General features: G+C 44.4%; 2 protein-coding genes across 7 annotated transcripts in view; one reads left to right on the forward strand and one right to left on the reverse strand.

Moving 5' to 3' along the window:
- LOC132836981 (cytochrome c oxidase subunit 5B, mitochondrial-like) overlaps nt 1-348 on the reverse strand; it is a 1,820-nt gene extending 1,472 nt beyond the window's left edge. The window contains exon 1 of the mRNA XM_060856587.1: nt 183-348. Within this exon, the coding sequence (XP_060712570.1) occupies nt 183-315 (133 nt within the window). The 5' untranslated portion in view covers nt 316-348. The remainder of the gene's footprint in view (nt 1-182) is intronic.
- Nucleotides 349-393: 45 nt separating this feature from the next.
- npy8br (neuropeptide Y receptor Y8b) overlaps nt 394-23,047 on the forward strand; it is a 47,302-nt gene continuing 24,648 nt past the window's right edge. Inside the window, exons 1-2 of one of the 6 annotated variants that reach the window (XR_009647422.1) lie at nt 394-1,810; nt 3,197-3,324. The gene's annotated coding sequence lies outside the window, so the exon portion shown is untranslated. Of the gene's footprint in view, nt 1,811-3,196; nt 3,325-20,554; nt 20,658-22,434; nt 22,553-23,047 lie in introns of those variants that run through there. The other 5 variants (XR_009647423.1, XM_060856583.1, XM_060856586.1 and 2 more) reach the window with 5 other exon arrangements.

The raw sequence follows: 23,047 nt of genomic DNA on the forward strand, positions 1-23,047 counted from the left end.
CCTTCCCCCCCCTCTCTCTCTCCTTTCCCCCCCTCCCTCTCCCCCTCTCCTTTCCCCCCTCCCTCTCCCCCTCTCTCTCTCTCCGGTTAGGGAACTAACACTTTCGGTGTTTCCGCCCAATGACCTTGAGCCTGGTTCCAGTCCGGGCTCTAACCGCCACCGCCGCTGATGTTTTCACTAACCTCCCGATGCCATCGCCCTATAAAGAGCGTGTCGAGTCCGGAGAGATGAGCCGGGCCCTCGAGCGGACACCAGGCCCCAGCCGCGCTGCAGCATCGCCCGCCCCAAAGCTCCCACCATCGCCTTCGCCGCCATCTTCCCGACCCCTGGCCCCGCCCCGGAACCAACGGTCACCCCCTCGCGTCCGTCCCCGGTATTACGTCACCAGGCCTTTTCAAACCGTCTTCATCCGGGTCATCCGGCCTCCACCACCGCACCCCCCACGCGGCCGCAGCCGCCCCCTCGCCAGCGGGAACCGGAGCCGTGAGCCGGGGGCGGGGAGTGGGCGGGGGGGGGCCGGTGACGGACAGAGTGTGTTGTCCGAGCGCGGTGTGATTCTCCTGCTCGCCACTTCCCGCCTCTTTCAGAAAGTTTCAGTCTTCCCTCAGTGTCCTGGTGAATGTCCCGCCGTCAGCCCTGAGTGATGTTAATGTCGGGTTGTTCCCTGTCCCGGGGAACACTGGATGCTGCCTGATTGAAGGATGAGTTAGACCGTTCCCCCACGGCCGGGGGGGGGGATCATAAAGGTGATGGATGGCAGAAAACCGGAGTGAAGGCCACAATCTCATCTCTCTGAACATTGCAACTGATCCCAGTGACCATACACCCTCATGCTGCTGGTTATGTTCCACGCCCAGTGCTACACAAATCCAGTTGTAAATTTCTTAAGTCCCTGATTCCTCTTCCCAGCATTTCCAGGAACCGTTCTTCCGTCAGCCCTTCCACAGTTATGTTGTTACATTGCAGTTCTGTTTCCGCGCTGCTGTTGTCATCGCTATGGCTGCCCTGCCTTGCATGGGTTAAATCTTTAAGTTTGCTTTCCGAGATCGTCAGTGTTCTGAATCGTGATTACATAATTCACAAAAAAATTCATAAAAATAAACTATTGGGACTGTGATTACTTGGTGGACCCCCTCCCCCGTCATTTGAGAAGATGCGTAGAGATATGATATGGAGCAAAATGAAGGAAATTTGTTCCACTCCAGATGTTTGATTTGATAGAAGCATTGACCGTCAGTGGTTGATGTGAATATTATTGAGGTACAATGCACGTGGATGCTTTACAATGAAGAACAAATGTGAAGAAATCTGAAGCACGGAAGCAACTTGTGAGTCCTAGTTCAGATTCTCATAAGGTTAACATGCAGGTTCAGTTGGTATTTAGAAAGGTAAATTTCAAGAGGACAAGAATACAAGAGCAGAGATATACTGCTGGTACAGTATAAAGCCCTGGTCCTGTATCAAATGGAGGGTGTCTTGGCCTCGATAGAGGGGTGTCCAGAGGATGTGTACAAGGATGTCCCCAGAATAAGAAGGGCTTGTCATATGTGGCGCAGTTGAGGACTCTGGATCTGTTTTTGATGCAGCTTAGATGAGGCAATCTCAACAGAATACAGAGTGGATGTGGGGAAGATGTTTCCACCAGTAGGAGAGACTAGGACCTAAGGACACATCCTAAAAGTGAAGGAAAGACTCTTTACAACTGAGATGAGGGCAAGTTTCTTCAGCCAGAGGATGGTAAATCGGTGGAACTCACTTCCGCAGAAGGTTGTAGAGGTCAAGTCATCGAGAGTCTTCAAGACAGAGATAGGTAGGTTTGAGAAAGTCTATAGCCTTAAAATTGGTCATTTAACATATAGACTAAAACATAATGCTGAATTATAGAACACTGCATGAGAAAATAGATAGGCAGGAAGGCTCAGAAAAAAGGGCGAAGCTCAAGAAATGCAAAAGCATCCTGTTATCACCTGGGCTCACCGAATGATAACAGGATGTTGTAAGGCAATTAAGAACATTTACTGGTTATGAAATGCAAACTCTGTAAAAGGGAATATTGATAAAGCTTTAACTTGCTGTTTTTACAGACCTTACAGACTGCTCCACTGTCAATTCTAATTAAACAGATCTTATTTCTTATTTGAGTTTGAATCACAAACTTGAAAAGAAGGCATGTTTAATTCAAGACTGAGTAATCATTTTAAATACGACCTTGCAGCCTCCTCCCTACCTTTTATCTCAGCCTGCTTGGCTCTCTCTCTCTTATTCCTGATGAAGGGCTTATGCTCGAAACGTCGAATTCTCTATTCCTGAGATGCTGCCTAACCTGCTGTGCTTTGACCAGCAACACATTTGCAATTAAGAACATTTGCCTTTGCATCAGTGAATCTGTGTGAACAGGACACCAAGCGATAACATTCACAGCCGTTCCCTTGTGAAATTAATGACAGTGTCTGATTCTGATCCTGAAATGAAACTCAGTACTATCAAAAACTTTGTAATTAACAGTTCGATGCTGCCAATTATATGGGATTCTTATTACCCCTTGCAAGCAGGGCAGACGCAAAGAAAAAAAAATCTTTGCTGTTACAAAACCCTGACTTGAGAGTTCAAAATGAAAATAAAGAGAGAGAGACCATTTTAGTGCTGAGGCTGTTGAATCCAGTAGAAAATTAACTTCAGTGCTTATCTGCTTTGGATTGAATTTAATTGCATTTTGAGACTTTTTGATGATTTTGAGTAGCCATTACTGGTTATGAAATGCAAACTCTGTAAAAGGGAATATTGATAAAGCTTTAACTTGCTGTTTTTACAGACCTTACAGACTGCTCCACTGTCAATTCTAATTAAACAGATCTTATTTCTTATTTGAGTTTGAATCACAAACTTGAAAAGAAGGCATGTTTAATTCAAGACTGAGTAATCATTTTAAATACGACCTTGCAGTAACATTTCAGCCTCAGGTACAGAATGATCCTGTGCTTAAGATAAAAAGCAGGAATCTGCTCCCAACTTAAAATTATTCTAAACCTAACATTGAAGAGATTCTGACACAATCTGTCAGGAAGCCATTTTATGGTCAAAAGTTTGCCCTCCTTGTTAATAAGCCATTTTGTAAAACAACTATATCAGACATGTGAGCTGTGTAAGATTACCTTATGACATCTCCCACTTAATTTAGACTGGTACTTCTTTATAGGAACTTATCTCGCCGCAGACGCCTAACTTGGCTGGATTTCTTTTCCCGCCTGATGGATAGCTCAAAGCCTGTAGGAGTAATCAGTCAAGCGCACACAGGCCTGTCAATTAAATTTTCTTCCTTACAAATTATTGTCTTTGACTGTTATCTGTCTAATTAAGAACATGCAATGTTTTTGTAAACTTTTGTATAAAGGAAGCCACTTTGTATCAGTACATCGGAGTAGCCTGCTGGGGCACTTGAAGAACTGGTATCCTAGTTATTAGAACCTAGTTATTTTAGCTTATAGGTATCAGTGTTATGTTGTAACAGTGATGCTATTAGGGAATAAAGGGGATGACTAAATTAAACTAAACTGCATGGAAGAGGTTTTTATTCCAGACTTCCAAAGAGTACAATCTCCTGGACGAACCAAGAGAGAGGCTTTACAGCCCTAAGTTCAGAAGGGATTCCCTGGGCCATCTCAAATCTGTACTTTAACAGGCTCTTGGTTCATGAGAGGATCAAAGGTTACTGGGAGAAGGCAGGAGAATGAAATTGAGAAGCGTTAGCCATAATGGAATGGCGGAGCAGACTCGATTGACCAACTGGCCTAATTATATTCTCTTATCTTATAATCTCGGAGTTTGTTGGTAATCTGAATGTGTATTCTGGTCTACAAAGCAAATATGATGTAAAGACATTGTGAATATTAACCTAAAATTTGTTGGGATAGCCAAAATGTAGTTAAGTGTAGTTCAGTTAAGTGAGAAGGAAAAATCAAATGAGGCTTGACTTAATAATTAGAAAGGTCACTGGTTCTGAGCCACTTGTGTTTTGTTGAAGGAATGCATATGCGATTCCATCAAATATTGTTACTCAGCAGTAATGGACTGAACCTTCACAGTAACTCTGGAAAGCTGAAGCTTTGTTGAAGACAGACAATGTGGATTATTTATCAGCTGAATTTGGGATTGACATGGAAATGGACTGTGTAAATATCGTCGAGCTGTTTGGTGACAAAAAGTGAACAGTGAGCACCAGCTCAATTTTACGTCAAAGTTCATTAAAAGAAGTGAGGCTGATACATTTGCAACACTTAAGAGGCATTTGGATGGATATATGAATAGGACGGATTTGGCCGGATATGGCCCGGGTGCTGGTTGGTGGGACTAGATTTTCTGGTGTGATTTTGGAACGAGAATGAAAAGGTTCACTTGTGATTGCAAACATTGTATGGGTAATAAATTTGTAGTATATTTTGTAGTGTACTGTGCTTGAAGAAAGAACCTTGATATATTCCATTATTAGAACTGCACTGGATTATTGATATCCAGAGTAAACCTCATAGACCAGGGAAAGTGGGAATGAAAGCCTCCAAGGTAGTGCTCTGGGTTGGGTAGCAAAACTGAGAAGTATTTTAGTCACTGTTACATTCATGACACCCATTACTGTCAAGTTCAATACTAACTGACTACCCCTTCAGTGGGTGTTTTTGGTGAGCTCCTTTTTTGAACTGCTGCAAACCAGATCTTGTCACTGCAGCCAGGACATTGACCTAGTGACACTGAGGATTGGAGATATGTTTTAGTTTAGGATGATATGGGTGAGTTTGTTAGGTGGGGGAGGTGAAGAGTTGGTGTGGGAATCTGCAAGCATCGGTGTTTTCATGCAGCTGCTGTTTTTGTTAGTCTTGCTGGTAGAAATTGTGGGGCTACTCTCAACGTAAATGATGAACTGAAGGCTGTAAAATTATGCTGAAGAAGGATTATAATGGTACAGCATTTGTCACCACCAGGTGAGTTTACTGTTGTCCTGACTGGAAAGAAACATCGCTTATTGTCGAACATCAAAATAGAACCACTACTTGTGGCGTGCGTCGGCTCGTTCCAGCCTGGGATAGATGTTCGTTTTTAGAACAATCAGTTTAAAATGTTGTTCAGAGATGTTATTACATACTTTTGGAGTAGGTGGGACTTGAACTCAAACTTCCTGGTACTGGAGGAAGGGGTAAGTGCACAAACATTTCACTACAGGAGGTCCACTGGCTCTGCTTGACCCTATTTTTCAAATCATATTATTACATACCTCTGGAAAGGTGGCTCTTGACCCCAGGCCTCCTGATCAGGGATAGGGACAATACCACTGTGACACAAGAAGGGCCCCCCTTTTTTGGTTTACAAATACTAACCATCACAAGTAAATCATCTGTATAAGCAAATGAATATCTCCAGGCAAAGCCCATGAGTCTGATTCTTTATAAAGGGCTTAGGTGATGAGTTCAAGCTTGGCAACCCGTCACCTGTTATTGAGGGAACTTGTACTCGACGAGCTCCACGAGGAGATTAATTAGTGATTCGCCACGACACTTGTAGAGGTTGTCGCAGTTACGCGGGCAACATTGATGAGGTTAGATCTGGATTGCTGATTTCAACTGAGTTAATCAGGAAATATTCCAGGCCTGAACAATGCAAGAACTTCCTTGTTGATTTTCAGGTAGAGTCATGCAGTCATAATGAGACAGTGATGGAGTCTGTTTGAACCTTCAAGTCTGAAGTAACTCTTTGTAGAATCATCTAACCCATTACCTTGTTCTCTTTCCATGGCACTGCCGTTTATTCATCACATGTGCCTATCAGATTTCATTTTGAAATGTTTGATCGGGTCCACTTCCATGATCCTCGGGGGCGCTATGTTTCAGTCTTAGCCTTGTGATGAAAGTTGTTCCGATGGGCAACTATATCTCTTAAGTAAAACCTAAAACCTGTGCTTCCAGTCCTCACATGATCAGCAAATAACCTTCCTTTGCCTTTTTTCACAAAGAGGACATTGTGGTGGAAGGGAGTGAAGTTAAATTATGGGATTGCATTTTCTCTCCTAATCCTGAGACAGGGATTTACTGAGTGATGTAACATTTTTCCCTTTTATCCAGTCCTTCATTTGAAAAGGCTGAGGCATGTTCCAAAACATTGTCAATCTTATAAGTAAAGAATCGTAAAATCCTTTTAAGATTGAATCAAAGGTGGAACTTACAAACAAACTTTTAAAAAGTGGGGGAGTTGCTTTCCTACTGCTGCACTTTTGTGTTTGTGTCAAAGGTAATGTAAGGAATTGAAATGACATTTGAGAAAAAGGTGCATGCAGTGAAGTGGTTTCAACCCTAAGACAGAGAAACAGAAGTAAGCTATTTGGCCCAGTGAGCCTGCTGAGCCATTCAATAGGATCGTGGCTGATCCAACATTGCTAACGTTCACTTTTTTACCCTTTCCTGCAACCCTTTATTCCCCTATTTGTCAAGAATCTTTATCTTACCTTAAACACATACAAGAACTCTGACCCACAGCTCTCTGTGGCAAGGAGATGCAAAGTCACTCGTCCCTGTGAGAGAAGAAATTCCATCTCATCTTCATCTTGAATTGGCACCCCTTTATTCTGAGATTGTACCTTCTGGTCCTCTCCCAGGAGAGGAAACATCCTCTCAGCATTTACCCTGTTCAGCCTCCTTAAGAATCCTGTATGACTAAAAGAGATCATCTCTCGTTCTTCTAAACTTCAGTGAGTAGACTCCCAACCTGCTTAACTTACAATCCCTCGATACCAGGATCATCTTAGTGGATCCTCTGAACCACCTCCAATGATGAAGGGGACCAAAACTGTTTATTACAGATGTGGTCTCAATAGCACCTTGTACAGTTACTATAAGACTTCCCTACTCTAATACGCCAACCTCCTTGAAATAAGGGACAACATTCCATTGTCCTTGCTGATTATCTGCTGCTCTTTTGTGCTAGCTGTATATGTTTCCTGCACAAAATCTCGCTAAGTGCCTTCGTATTGGAGCTTTTAGCAGTTTCTCCCCATTTAAATAATATTCTGTTCTTTTGTTCTCCTTTCCACAATGAGCCATTTTGTATTTTCTCACCTGGTACTCCATTTGCCAACTTTTTTGCCACTTACTTAATCGATCAAGATTTCTCGGTAAACTGTTTGGATCCGTTTCACAACCTGCCTTTCCACCTATTTTTGTGTCATCTGCACATTTGGCTTCGGTGCGTGCACTCTCTTCCTCCAAGTTGTTGGGGGATATTTAATGGTGACATTTTCTGACCAGCAATGATGGTTACAGAGTTACAGTGGTGAACTCTCTGATAAGTATGGAGAAGTATAGGGAATGAAAAGAATATGACGGAACACTTTGGGTTGATGTGGGTGAGTGTACTTCTGACAACACTGGAAACTTGACAGCAGGCAGGACGAGATGGTCCACTTGAATGTCACCCCCTGGCATTTCATGTAGTAGACTGAGCTGTGACCCCCTAAACCTCGAATGTTAAGGGCAAATGAGGAGTGAGAACACAACCAGTACCACTGCAAGTTGTGCACCATTCTGATTTGAACTTAGATTTCTTCAGTTTCCTCATTTCCCCTCCCCCCACCTTGTCTCAGTCAAATCCATCGAACTCAGCACCGCTTTCCTAACCTGCAATCTTCTTCCTGACCTCTCTGCCCTCACCCCCACTCCGGTCTATCACCCTCACCTTGACCTCCTTCCACCTATCGCATTTCCAATGCCCCTCCCCCAAGTCCCTCCTCCCGACCTTTTATCTTAGCCTGCTGGACACTCATTCCTCATTCCTGAAGAAGGGCTCATGCCCGAAACGTCGACTCTCCTGCTCCTTGGATGCTGCCTGACCTGCTGCGCTTTTCCAGCAACACAGTTTCAGCTCTGATCTCCAGCATCTGCAGTCCTCACTTTCTCCCAGCAGACAAGTGGAGGCAGGTAGCTGGTAGACCTGATGCCACGGCAGCCCGAAACTTTAGGGGAGGACGGTGGACACATGACATCGCGCTTACAGCTGAGATAGATGCCCAGCAGGTCCCCTTCACTGACTTTAAAGAGGAAATCCAGAGGGCGCTAAGAAATGCTCCCACGAACTGGAGCAAGATCACAACCACTAAGCAACTTAAAGAGGAAGGAGTCTCTGAGTTTGGGGAACGATTATTGAGGGGCTGTCGGGAATGCTCAGGGCAAGTGAACCCAGACTCGGGGGACTGGGCATTCATCCAAGCTTTTAGAGATGGGCTCTCTAGTGGCCACCAAGCCATCCTGAAAATGGGAGTAATGATGTCCCAGGATTCTGATGATCTAGTTGAGCGGGCTAGCGGGGTGCAGGAGGCAGAAACTCCTGCAGTAAAGGCAAGACCTGACAAAGCATTCTACCGGAATGGAGGCAAGAGTAGAATAAAACTATCCTGCCACCACTGTGGCCGACAGGGACACTAGGCTCAAGAATGTAAGCCAGGGATAGAGGAGGGAGCAATGTCAAATACTGCAGCCACTGCAACAGAATAGGACACGTAGAAGTAGTGTGGTGGGAAAAGCATGGGGCACCCCAAACACCACCTGGAGCATCGCAGAACCGCTGGAGTCCTGAAGTCAGCAGAGCTAACAGCCAGCTGTCCCCTTTCATGAAGGTAAGGGAGAGGGGAGAATTTACATGCCCGCAGTAGTAGGAAGGAGGAAATGTGAAATGCTAGTAGACACAGGAGCAGCTGTATCCTTACCCCACACAAATAAAATCATTTGCTTAACTGGGGTAGGATGGGATAACACACCAGCTTATCTAAGTAAAACTACCCTCGTAGAAATAAGCAATACATATATCCCCATGAAATTCTATGTCTGCCAAAATAATGAGGGCACCATAATGGGTAATGATCTCATGTAAGACTATACTGCTCTAATCAACTGTGCGAAAGGGAAATTGATTTGGCCCAGACAGGATAGTCAAAAGACCAAGGTTGGGATACTTACAAGTCACCTTGAAACTATTAAAGTGGCTACAGTCACCTCGAAAAGGGGGGGATTCAGAACCATCTGCACCTCCGTCCCTGGAGCATTGGCATAAACAAAATAAGATACAGGTCTAGTTAACGTAGACCCTATAAGGGTTCCCGGACCGGAACGTAAGCCCCACTGGCAATACCCAATAAAACCCGAAGCAGAAAAAGCAGTTGTGGAGATAGTGCAAGGACTAGTGAAACAGGGAATCCTGAAAGAAACCACAAGTACAACTAATTCCCCAGCTTAGGAATACATAAAGTCACACCCTAAATTGCATCCCATTGTAGCAGACCCCTCCACCATTTTAAGCGGCTTGTCCTCGAACACATAGACAATGGGTTCTGGTCTATCCTGTTACGTTCTTGAGTCCCAGAATAAATTCGCTTTTGCAGTAAGGGACAGGCAGTACACGTAGACTTGCCTACCACAAGGGTTCCACAACATGCCCACTATTTTTCACGGGGTGATGAGGCGACATTCTGAAGAGAATAGATTTAGCAGAGGGTAGCACTGCCCTCCAACATGTAGATGATATCCTAATCGCCTCAGAGTCCGAGTCAGGACACCGGGAAGCTTTATGTCTAGCATTATGGAATTAGCAACCGAAGGTTTAAAAGTTAGCCCCGCAAAGGCACAAATTGGCAAAACACAAGTCTTATACCAGGGACACTTTATATCTCAGAGACTCAAAGGAATGTCCGACGACTGAAAGAAGGCAATCCAGCAGATGCCATGACCTGCCACGCAAATGCGAGGTCTTGCACTTTAGAGAAAAGAATACAGGCATGGACTATTTTCTAAATGGTGAGAAAATTCATAAAGCCAAAGTATAAAAGGATCTGGGAGTGCTAGTCCAGGACTAAAGGTTGACTTGCAGGTTAAGTCTGTGATTAAAAAAGCAAATGTAATGTTGTCATTTATCTCAAGAGGGTTGAAATATAAAAGCAGCGTGTGCTACTGAGACTTTATAAAGCTCTAGTTAGGCTCCATTTAGAATACTGTGTCCAATTTTGTGCCCCACACCGCAGGAAGGACATGCTGGCATTGGAGTGTGTCCAGTGGAGAGTCACACTGATGATCCCTGGAATGGCAGGCCTAACGTATGATGAACGGCTGAGGATCCTGGGATTGTAGTCATTAGAGTTTAGAAGGTTATGGGGAGATGTATAGAAACTTACAAAATAATAAATAAAATAAAATGAAATGAGAATGTTATCATCATGGCATTGCTTGACCAGCCAGCAAGGGGTTGACTGAATGATTTTGGTAAGTGTTAGTGAAGGGCAGCAGAGTGTTTGCACAGACTCAAGTGGATAATATTCCATTACACCCATAATTTGTATTCCATAGTTAACAAAGTAAACAGCAATAGATCATGCAAAACTACATTTGCATTGTGCTGTGAAAATGAGAAAAAGCAGTCTTGAACACATTACAGGCTATTTGACCACGATCAACCCTCTTGTTTCAAGTTTGGACTTGTGATGCTGTCACTTCCTGGGCACTTACTTAGTGTATGTTATATTACAAGGTGGTGTAGGGACTGTAAAAGTTGATAACGCTACACGTACTCAGGTCTGATATTTATGAATAGTTGCGGGTTTCAGATCAGTGATCTTTCGTATTCACTTTGGACTTGACCACATGAAATCAGGTCAGCTCTTTGCAGCAATCCCCCAGTCATGAAACAATGATACATAGTATCACTGAGAATGTTGAACAACAGCTCTATTAGCCTTTATGCAGAGGGTGGTGGGCACCTGGAACATGCTACCAGCAGAGGTGGTAGGGGGTGACCACAACTGTGTCATTTATGATGTATCTGGACAGATACATGAATGGGCAGGGAGCAGAGGGATACAGATCCTTAGGAAATACACAGCAGGTTTAGATAGAGGATCTGGATTGCACAGGCTCGGAGGGTCGAAGGGCCTGTTCCTGTGCTGTAATTTTCTTTGTTCTTTATGTTCTTTTGATAACCACTCAAGTGAGAGCCAAAAGACAATTGGGAACTGCTCAACATCAGGATTAATAGTCTTATCATAAATCATGAAAATTATGAATTGTGAAGGAAATGAAACAATGAAGAAGAATGAAGACAAATTGAAATAAAATGAGGGGGAATAAATGTGAGAGTGGGAGGTGAAGAGACAGCAAAAATTCCTAGTCTTTAAGTAGAACTCAGGGCACGGTTAGGGACATGGGACTGGGATATCATAGCAATTACAGAAACATGGCTCAGGGGTGGGCAGGACTGGCAGCTTAGTGTTCCAGGATACAAATGCTACAGGAAAAGGATAGAAAGGAAGGCAAGAGAGGAGGCGGAGTGGTGTTTTTCATAAGGGATAGCATTGCAGCTGTGCTGAGGGAGGATATTCCCGGAAATACATCCAGGGAAGTTATTTAGGTGGAACTGATAAATAAGAAAGGGATGATACATTATTGTGATTGTATTGTAGATCCCCTAATAGTCAGAGGGAAATTGAGAAACAAACTTGTAAGGAGATCTCAGCTACCTGTAAGTATAATAGGATAGTTATGGTAGGGGATTTTAACTTTCCAAACATAGACTCGGACTGCCATAGTGTTAAAGGTTTAGATGGAGAGGAATTTGTTAAGTGCGTACAAGACAATTTTCTGATTCAGTATGTGGATATGAGAGAAGGTGCAAAACTTTGACCTACTCTTGGGAAATAAGGCAGGGCAGGTGATTAAGGTGTCAGTGTGGGAGCACTTTGGGGCCAGCGACCATAATTTTATTAGATTTAAAATAGTGATGGAAAAGGACAGACCAGATCTAAAAGTTGAAGTTCTAAATTGGAGAAAGGCCAATTTTGATGGTATTAGGCAAGAACTTTCCAAAGCTGATTGGGGGCAGATGTTCGCGGGTAAAGGGACGGCTGGAAAAGGGGAAGGCTTCAGAAATGAGATAACGCGAATCCAGAGAAGGTATATTCCAGTTAGGTATATTCCACCTATTTCGCTACTTTCTATATCTTCCATACCCTTTTCCATGGTAAATACTGATGCAAAATATTCATTTAATATCTTCCCCATTTTCTGTGGCTCCACTCAAAGAGCCAGTTATGGTGAAAGGAAAGGCTGGTAGGTATAGGGAATGCTGGATGACTAAAGAAATTGAGGGTTTGGTTAAGAAAAAGAAAGAAGCATATGCCAGGTATGGACAGGATAGATTAAGTGAATCCTTAGAGTATAAAGGAAGTAGGAGCATACTTAAGAGGGAAATCAGGAGGGCAAAACGGGGACATGAGATAGCTTTGGCAAATAGAGTTAAGGAGAATCCAAAGGGTTTTTACAAATACATTAAGAACAAAAGGATAACTAAGGAGAGAATAGGGCCCCTCAAAGATCAGCAAGACGGTCTTTGTGCGGAGCCACAGAAAATGGGGGAGATGCTAAATGAGTATTTTGCATCAGTATTTACCACGGTAAAGGACATGGAAGATATAGAAAGTAGCGAAATAGATAGTGTAACCTTGCAAAATGTCCATTTTACAGAGGAGGAAGTGCTAGATGTCTTGAAACGCATAAAGGTGGATAAATCCCCAGGACCTGATGAGGTGTACCTTAGAACTCTGTGGGAAGCTAGAGAAATGATTGCTGGGCCCCTCGCTGAGATATTTGTATCATCGATAGTCACAGCCGGAAGACTGGAGGTTGGCAAACGTGGTGCCACTGTTTAAGAAGGGCGATAAAGACAAGCCAGGGAACTATAGACCGGTGAGCCTGACGTCGGTGGTGGGCATGTTGTTGGAGGGAATCCTGAGGGACAGGATGTGCATGTATTTGGAAAGGCAAAGACTGATTTGTTTGTGGGAGATCATGTCTCACAAACTTGATTGAGTTTTTTTGAAGAAGTAACCAAGAGGATTGATGAGGGCAGAGCGGTAGATGTAATCCATATGGACTTCAGTCAGGCATGTGACAAGGTTCCCCATGGGAGACTGATTAGCAAGATTAGATCTCATGGAATACAGGGAGAACTAGCCATTTGGATACAGAACTGGCTGAAAGGTAGAAGACAGAAGGTGGTGGTGGAGGATTGTTTTACAGACTGGAGGCCTGTGACCAGTGGAGTGCCACAGGATTGGATCCTCTGCTTTTTGCCATGTATGTAAATGATTTGCCCTGCGATCATTGTAGCCAGAATATTAGCGGAGGTGGTATCCCTGGGCAGGGAGTACCTCTCCAGATCGACTCTGACCAAGGGACGCATTTTACAGGTAAGGTCATGAAGACTGTCTGCCAATTACTTGGCATTAGACAAAAATTTCACATTCCCTATTACCCCAAGAGCTTAGGGATAGTAGAAAGAATGAATAGAACGCTTAAAAATACTTAGCAAAGGCTATGCAAACCTCAGGCAGAACATGGACTGAAGTGCTGCCAGCCACACTAATGAAATTAAGAGCCACCACAAATCAGGCAACTGGACTAACATCAGATGAATTAATGACCGGGCGAGCAATGCGATTTCTAGAGACAAATATCACAGATGGACTGATGTGGGGCCATTAAAAGACAAAATTCAGCGATATGTAGTAGAATTAAGCTCCCAATGAAAGGGATGTGGAAATCTGTAATTGATAAACAAGACAAAAAGGACAAGGCAGGAGAACTCGAAATCTTCTCTGAGGTCCCAGCAGCAGGAAGCCGTGTCCTGGTGCGAGCACTGCCTGACAAACCAGGCTTTGCCCCAAAAAGGAATGGGCCATACGACATGGTAATAAGTGGGGACACCTGTCCCTGCATAGATATTAAAGGAAAAGGCACGTGGAAACACTGGACCCATCTAAAACCGTTTGAAGACTCCTGTGACCAAACGAATGTCATTGACCATTCCCCAGGTGCAGACAGGAGTGGCGGAAACGATGGTCATCCGGGGGCGGGGGTAACCACAAACACAACAGAACAAACTACACAGGAACACTGCACCTCCTGACGAAAACAAAGACTTTGACTGATAACTTTATTTAAATGCAAAAATGTGTACACCTGTATGTATTTTACTGTGTTTAAGTGTCGCGACTGTTGGGAGCATATCAGGATTGAAGATAACGTCTTATGTAAAACCCACCTTAGTTTGTGTGGGAACCGAACTGTCTGCTACCCACTGGCGCGATCAGTAGAATCCCTATTTGTGGCCACCTTAGGGGGTTTATAAAATCATGAGTGACATAGATAGAGTAAATAGACAAGGTCTTTTCCCCAGGGTGAGGGAGTCCAGAACTAGAGGGCATAGGTTTAGGGTGAGAGGGGAAAGATTTAAAATAGACCAAAGGGGCAACTTTTTCTCTCAGAAGGTGGTATGTGTGTGGAATGAGCTGCCAGAGGAAGTGGTGGAAGCTGGTATAATTGCAACATTTAAAAGGTATCTGAATGGGTGTATGAATAGGAAAGGTTTGGAGGGATATGGGCCGGGTGCTGGCAGGTGGAACTAGATTGGGGTGGGATATATGGTCGGCATGGACAGGTTGGACCGAAGGTTCTGTTTCATGCTCTACATCTCTATGACCCCTCGCGAGCTGTGTACGTAGACACCTCGGGAGCACTGTGTAAGGGGCAGATAGGAAAATACAAACGGGGACTCCAGGGTAGATGTGTGCAGCTGGGCAGGACCGCCTGCCTAGGGAAGGAAGACCCAGTTAAAAGCCGGTAATTGCCCAGTCTGTTTCACAGGGCAGGAATGGGGATATGTTTATGCCCTGGATCCCAAAAATGACTCATGCGTCCAGACACAGTGCATTTATCAGCACTGTACAGTCCCCAGTGGACAGTTTACCTGCACCTGCAGTGAGCAGGTATGCTTGAATGTGACCGCAGGCAGACAATTCGTATGTGATCAGTGCAATGGCACTCACATCAACTCTGCCACATGGACATACCCGTTCGATACTTACCAGCTTGGGGGTGTGGGGGGTAGTTGGGGGTGGCCACCCAGGGGATCAGGGGCAACATGGGTAGACAGACAGACGGAAGGACAGGACGACGTATGCTACCGAGCGGCGAAGGTATTTGTTTTTCTTTTTAAGAGGATTTATGCGACAGACACCCCAGACCTCTCAAACCTGTTAGCGGAAGGGACATTTGCACCCGTTAATGTACCATGCTCCAGTGGGGGCCATGTTCGGAGAAGGATAGTGAACTGCTCCATCAGCCAGGAGTTCTGTGCTGACTGGCAGATCTCCACCACTTTGAGGTCATCATTGGAATATGGATTCTTGGGATCTCTGTCCTTGGGGGGCGCGCAGCAGCGGTTGTCAGTGCTGAAAACCAAAATTACCTTGTATGTGGCCTGACTATCTTCGGCAATAATACTTCAAACACTCTGAAAGCAATTAATACAGAATTGGCCGAACTCAGATTCTGCACACAGCAGGCACGTTATGCTGTGGAAATCAATTAGCCCAGCAAGGGGGAGTTTGTACAATTATTGATGACAATTGTATCACCCATGTTTTTGATGACTCTTATAACATCACAGAAGCCTTCAAGACCAGCTGGATCTTTTTTGACAGGGAGCTCCAATTACAGACAGCTGGCTAAATTGGTTGATAGGTAAATCTTGGGGATCCTATTTGGCACACGGAATAGTTCTCCTCATTGCACTCATGGTGGTATTTTGTTTGGGTCTCGAGTGTTTAAAACTCTGCTGTAAGACGCTACTGATGAGAACTGTGCTTGCAGCGAGTGTCATCGGGAAGAGCCCCCAACAAAATTGGCAGTCCATGATACTCTACGGGAGGAGAAACTCCTAGAGTTGACCTATCTCCACCTGTAAATTGGGTGGTCTGCAGGAGATCTCCGAAGTCTCCTCCTTGACCACAAAGGGGGGAGTGAAGTGGGAGATGGCATGGGGCAGGGTGATACTAGGCACACGGACACACATGATGGCCGTTGAGCCATATGTTGGCCACTTGACACACAAGATGGCCGCCGGACCACACTATGGAGAGAGACAGCAGAGCAAACACAGACACTACCTGGGGCCACCAGAATGCCAGCACAATGCACTCATAACCCAGTTGAATAGTTTAAGGCGGGTGGGGGAGAATACACATGAGTAGCATATGTTGCCCGCCAAAGTGTCTGGGTCCAGCCAACACCTCTTACAGAAATGCTAACTGTTTGATATAGACTCAATACAAAGTGCTAATACCTAGGGCTGCAGTAATCATCAATTTCAGGAAGAGCGATTTGCACCCGTTCCTACAGTGTCTGCGATGGAACTGACAATGACTGCACTGAAACTATCAACGATTCTGCAATGTTTACAATAACCAAACTATGTTACAAAGACAATAACCTTATCACTGACCCATTATATTACAAAATGTATAAAAGTATCTTGACATATGCTCCGGGTGGAGAGAGGACTCGCGGCTGGCCACTGTGCTTATGGTGTCTCTCTCTCTCTCTCTCCCCAGAGCTCTGGTATTTCCTTGTACAATAAACTCTGTAATTGAGACCCAACTCTGACTCCGAGGCTGGTGATTTTCCCCGCAACAAAATCATCGTGTCAAACGGCACAGAAACAAGCTCTTTGGCCCAACTCATCCATGCTGACCAGGTTTCCTCAACTGAACTGGTCCCATTTGCCTGCATTCAGTTCATATCCCTCTCAAGCTTTCTGAACCATGTTAAAAATCACACAACACCAGGTTATAGTCCAGCAGGTTTATTTGGGAGCACGAGCTTTCCAGAATTACCTTGAATGTGGCCTGACTATCTTAGGCAATAATACTGTTGTCAGATAGCTGTCACAGGAACCTCCAAATCATTTCTGAACCACGTACCTGTCCAAATGTCTTCTAAATGTTGTAATTGTATTTGCCTCTGCCAGTTCTTCCCACAGCTTGTTCCATATATGCATCACCCTCTGTGTGAAAAAGTTGCACTTCAGGTCTCTTTTAAATCTTTCCCTTCTTAGCTTAAACCTGTGCCCTCTAATTTTGGGAAAATGATCTTTGCAATTCACCTTATCTATGCCCCTCATGATTTTATAAACCTCTGTAAGATTTCCCCTCAACCTCTGAAATGTTTGGGGACAGTCAAGGGAGCTTTACTTTCAGTTTACAAGGTTAGAGGGAGTTACTCTATCTAACTCTGAGGTATACCCGTGTTGGGAGTGTTTGATGTGGGCAAGATAAAGGAGGCTTTAATCTACCGAATCAGTTTTATCTTGTCATATTTTATTTGGATTTCAAATGCTGTTCATTGTAGATGCAGAGAATGTTTATCGAGTTGTTTCTCCAGGGAATGAAAGTGATGCTAGAAACTGTCAACTGTAAGATGCTGGGTGTAGACAAATTAGAACAGCCCACACAGTCTCCAATTGGCCTTTGTAAATAAAATTATGAGCGGAGATAACTGTAAGGATTGGAAATAAATGCATCTGTGTGAACAGCTCTGGGAAATAAGAGGACGGAACTGCAGGAAAGCATCAGTACTTAATGTCAAGATTTTGACAGCTGCTATCAAATCATTACAATGATCTTAAGATAATACGATGTTAATTTGATGAAGCTTTGAATAGAGATAGAACTCTCCCAGCTCAGCACCTGAATCCATGCAACAGCTTCAGTCCTAATAGCTGGTAACTGGTGAGTTTATGCTCTAATTAGTTGGTACACTGCAGGAAGGAGATATGTCAGCATTTTTGTAGCAAGTGTACATACTATCCTTTATTGCTTGTAGTACATCTGGCCAAGAATCTGCATTTCAACGTTGTTCACCGGGTAATGAATAAATGAGAAGATACTGCAAACACTTGAGTAATTTTTAAGGCTGATACTTGTTTCTTGCAGAGTGAGAAACTTGCTGTCAGCAGGCCCATCTTTAAGAAGGAGACCAAGTTGAGAACAGGGTAATATCGTGGGGCCTGAGCTATTTACAATCATTGGTAATGATTTAGGTGAAAAGACGGAGAGCATTTAATGCAAGGCTACAAGAGGAAGACAGAGAGGGCACGAGGGCATGTAGACAATTAGTGAGTGGGTAACTAAGTGATAGATGGTGTATTATGTGGAGAAATGTGATGTTATTCTTTTTGGCAATCATTGAGGAATGGAATATTCTTTAAAGGGCATGCAACATGAAAATGTACATTTCTCAGCAGGACATTTTGTGGCACAAAAAGGTGACAGTGAATGGCTTCTTTGAACTGCTGTTGTACTTAGAGCCTGAGTAAGGGTATTCAGGATTTTGACCAGTGGCAGCAAAGGAGATGTGGTTCCAAGGTGTTCCTATGAATGTACAGCTCTTGTTTTTGACAGTAAAGGTTATGGATTTGGAGGGTGCAGTAGCAAAGAGGCACTGAATGCACTTGTGTGAGGACGAAATGACATTAGTATTCCCTGCAACAACAAGGCAGTCTGCGAGTTTGACGAGACCAGATGTGGGGTTCTGTGCACGGTTTTGGTCTTTGTCCATCATGAAGGATTTACTTGCCTTGAATGTTGCACCATGAAGATTCATGACTTTTGCTTCTGGAATGATGATAGGCTGAGTGAAATGGATCTATGTTCTTTGGAGAATTGGAAACATGAGAGGTATTCCACCTGAAACACGCATGTTTTTTGAATGGGCTTAAGAAGAGTGCCACTGAGTTGGTGTTTCAGCAGGCTGGAGAATCAAGAACAAGAGGACACAGCCTCACAGTAAGAGGATGATAATTCAGAGCTAAGATGAAGTGAAGGTACTGTGTTCAAAGGATTATGAATCCTTGGAATTTTTTCCCTTTTTGAGGCTTGTGGGTGATCCACTATTGACCGTATTCAAGGCTGGGAGGATGTTTTTAGTGCATCCGAGAATAAATGGATATGAGGACAGGCAGAGCAGAAGCTGTCATTATGTTGAATGATGGAGCAGGCTGCATGGAACCCACAGTGCATTCCCATTTTTTACATTACAAATAGTGAAAAACTACAAAATCTGAGATCTTGGTATATGTACCATTGCAACGTCACGAGCCGGTCTTAAAAAGGACTGGGAAAGTTAATGAAATAAAACCTAGATAAGCCACACTTCAACCACTGTGAACATCTTTGTGAAGATATTTTGATTCTGGAGGGACTGCAGTGAACAATTCAGGGAGTGCAGCTTGAATTGGAAGAAAGGGAATGCAAGCCAGTTTTTTTGATTCCTTGCATTTATAAATTTAACTGGTAGACTTAAGCAAGATATTGAGGAGATCAGATTGGGTCCACAGTGAAACTATTCCAGTGGAAATTAGATTCCCTACAGTGTGGAAACAGGCCCTCGGCCCAACAAGTCCACACCAAACCTCCGAAGAGCAACCTACCCAGACCCATTTCCCTACATTTACCCCTGACTAATGCATCTAACACTACTGACAATTCACCTGATCTGCACAGCTTTGGACTGTGGAAGGAAACCCATGTAGACTCGGGGAGAATGTGCAAATTCCGCGCAGACTGGGGCTGGAATTGAACCCAGGACCCTGGCGCTGGGTGAGGCAACAGTGCTAACCATTGAGCCACCGTGCCGCCATTATTGGAAATCCTGGAGAGGCTAGGATTTGAGGGCACATAATCTGAGAATTGGAGTCAGACCTTACAGAAAGCAAATTAGCAAATGAACAAAACGTGATGCGGTTTGAGAACTCTTCCCGCAAATGGCACTTGATGCTGCACCAACTGTCAATTTGTAAACCTGAAGTTGGTATTTCTCTCTTCAAAGTCATAAAAAGAATGAGTGTGGAGTGGATCAAGGAGCGAGCTCCCAGATCAGCTACCACCTTGAAATGTGGCAGAGGGTCTCGGAGCTGAATGGCGTCGTGTCGTTCCTGTGTTGGGCAATGGTTTACTCTCTCGGGGATGTGTGAAAGACCTGATAGCACTGTAACATCATTGAGCAGATCAGGAGAGTTGGAAGTGGGGTCGTTCAACTGGAATTAATCCATTATCACATTATTATTTGAGCGATGTTCCTGTGTCAAGTTTCTGACATGACAACAGTGATTGCACTTGGCTGTACTGGGGCGTTGTTAGGTCCTGAAAGGCGTGAGATACAGGCATGTTGATTCTTAAAGTCTGCGTGGAAGGTTCAGGGGAGCCGGAGGTTGGAAAGGATGGCTGTGTGCCGGACTATTTTCCGGCATATTTTTAAAAGCAGGGCCCGATGCATTGACACCTCGCAGCCGTCAGCTGAAAATTACAGCTTGTTGCTGCACATGGATTGTCGGCGAGTCCTTCTTTTCCAACCTATCACCGAACATTGCAGAGCTGTTGTCAGACAGAGGCTCGGTTACTGCAGTATCTGCTGAGAAATCCCCCTCGGCAGCTGAAGGAACTTTGAACTGGCCGCCGTCAGCGTTCAACTGGAAGAGACAGGTGAGTGATAAAACCACTGTGAGCGGCCACCACAAGCCAGCCTCCTCCATCCCCTCGCTGACACTCGCTTTGATTAACATTTCTCTCACAGAGTCCGATTGCTTTCTGAAGGTGGCCCGAGGCCTTTCGGACCACTCTCTACATCTGGACCGACGTCAGTCCCTGTCACTCCAACCATTAAAAGAAAAGCTCCAGCAGCTTTTCATTCTCTGAGGATCGGAGGGAGAGAGAAAGACCGCAGGGTCCACAAAGCAGCAAGAAGGTGAGAGTCGCAGCTCTTGCTCCTGTTCTCTGTGTGTGTGTGTGAGAGAGAGAGACAGACTTCAGCTTAGGACGCATTGTCATCGAATGTTTCTCTTCCTATCCTATTCCTGGTTAAGTGGCGTCTGCTCTGTTAATGCATGTGGACCTCTCTGCATGTTCCTGGTTTCTTTTTGTCACGTCCTGCGGAGAGGGGGAAGGAAATGTCTGCGTGTGTGCCAACTGCAGAATAAATGCAGCAGCGATCTCCGAGAGACAAAATCGCCCAGGCTTTGCCCAGAGTTGTGGCTGTGAGAGATTTTGTTTTCAGCAGCAGTCATGTTATTCTGTCATCTCGTGGTTATGATAAAGGTTTCGTTTAAAAGATAATTACAGAGAGGGAAAACAATAAATTCAGGTGCAAGGAGAACACATCTCCGCTCTGCGCACAGTTACACAGTTAAGGATTTGGAAGTGTTTGCCGACCAGGTAATTGGAGTGATTATGGAATGCTGTATGCCGGAAGGAAGTCCATTGTACCCTCACCGGCTCTTTGAAACAATCCAATCCAACCAATCCATTTCCCCTGCTCTTTTCCAACAGTACTACCAATGTTGTTTTGCTAGCTGATAGCCTGCAGGGCAGTTTGCAGCAGTAAAATTATACCTAATTAAGATGCTGAAAATGGTTGAGACCTGGTTCACAGAGAAAACACCTCCACAGAATCTGAGGGGCTTGAAATGTTTCTTTTGCAGCAAGATCAGTGCTGGAATATGCTGCAGGAAAACTGTGGGAAACGGTTTGAGCAGGTACTTTGGGATGGGAATGGGATACATAGAGTTTGCAGTTAGATAACAGGTTTGACCACAAGATCATTTTCAACTGTTACACAGTCAATGAGCATTTTTTGCAGTTACTGTTGTGAGGTCAGAAGAAAGCCATTAACTTTCTACAAACAGTGCTGTGATGATGAACTCAGCTGGTTAGGGTGTTATTTGAGGGACAAGTATAAGCAAGGGCACAGAGTCTGACTCCCCTAGAAAAGATCACAGAGCTGTGGGAAAGGAGGCAGTAGAGGGGACAGATTTGAGTCATTCAGGAACTAGGGCAGGATTGATTTTTCTAAATATTTTTTGGGGGACCTCCCTGGTGGGAAGAACAGAGTATGGGGCCATCATATTAAAAATACAGCAAAGTCAAAGAGGACTAATCTTTCAGAGAAAGCATAAAAGAAACCTAGTGCACTCTTCAGTCCCCCCCACCCCCATACCGCCGCCTCACACTCTCACAGTCTGCTATTCACACTTTCCTACTCATGCTATCACCATGTTGAGGAAGGGGCAAAACTGCACTGGAGAGATTACAGGGGACATTCATGAGAATGTTGGCATGGTTGGAAAATTGATAGGCTGGGTTGCTTTCCTTTGAAAAGATGAGAGGTGACTTATTTAAGATGTACAACAGAATGAGCAGGTTAGAGTGGACAGAGCAGACCTGTTACCTATGGAGGAGATGTTAGTTACCAAGTCTAAACTGATTGCCTCAAGGATTTGAGGAGATAAAAGGAGAAACCTCTTCACCCAGCTGGGGATAGTGTCTAGAATTCACTGCCTGGTTTGGCAAGTCAGGTGGAAACGTTCAATTAGTTTGATAAGAACCTGGATCGGCCCCTTGAAATACTGTTACCTGCAAGCTACAGAGTTGTTGCTGAATGTGGGATGAAATGCATGACCTCTTCCTCTGCCCGAATTTCCCAATGGTTTGATGTTTGTTTCTCTAAACTGCTTCAAGTGGAGATCCAAAGTATATGAAGTACTCTCGATGGGATCTCACCAAAGTCAAATGTCCAACTGCAACAAAACATCAGTAAAACATTTCGGAGCGCACGCTGAGCAAGAGCAGACACGGGACTGCTGAGTAAGTGAAGTAATATATTTGGGTAGTTGCGTTACCCGAAACACTACTTAGATCGTGTCTCCCACCCATCCTCCTCCTCTAACCAAAACAAAGAATCTGTGCAGCTGATTGGTAAGGTAAATAGTTCTTTGTTTCATTCGTTATTTTCCTACAGTCTCTTTGGGAATTCAAAATAGTGGGAATGGCGGTTAGAGCAGTTGAATGTTCCTCCTGCAGAATGTGGGAGGTAAGGGTTACCACTAGTGTCCCTGCTGATTTCATCTGCAGGAAAAGCGCACCCAACTCCAGTTCCTCGAAAACCATGTTCGGGAACTGGAGCTGGAGGTGTATGAACTTTGGATCATTTGGGAGGCAGAGGGGGTGATAGAGAGGAGTTACAAGGAGGTGGTCACACCTTAGGTGCAAGAAAGAGGCAGATGGGTTACAGTCAGGGGACAGAAAGGGAACCAGCAGGCAGTGCAGGGATTCCCTGTGGCCATTTCCCTCAATAACAAG

This window comes from Hemiscyllium ocellatum, chromosome 48, assembly GCF_020745735.1.
Source record: "Hemiscyllium ocellatum isolate sHemOce1 chromosome 48, sHemOce1.pat.X.cur, whole genome shotgun sequence".
Classification (NCBI taxonomy): domain Eukaryota; kingdom Metazoa; phylum Chordata; class Chondrichthyes; order Orectolobiformes; family Hemiscylliidae; genus Hemiscyllium; species Hemiscyllium ocellatum.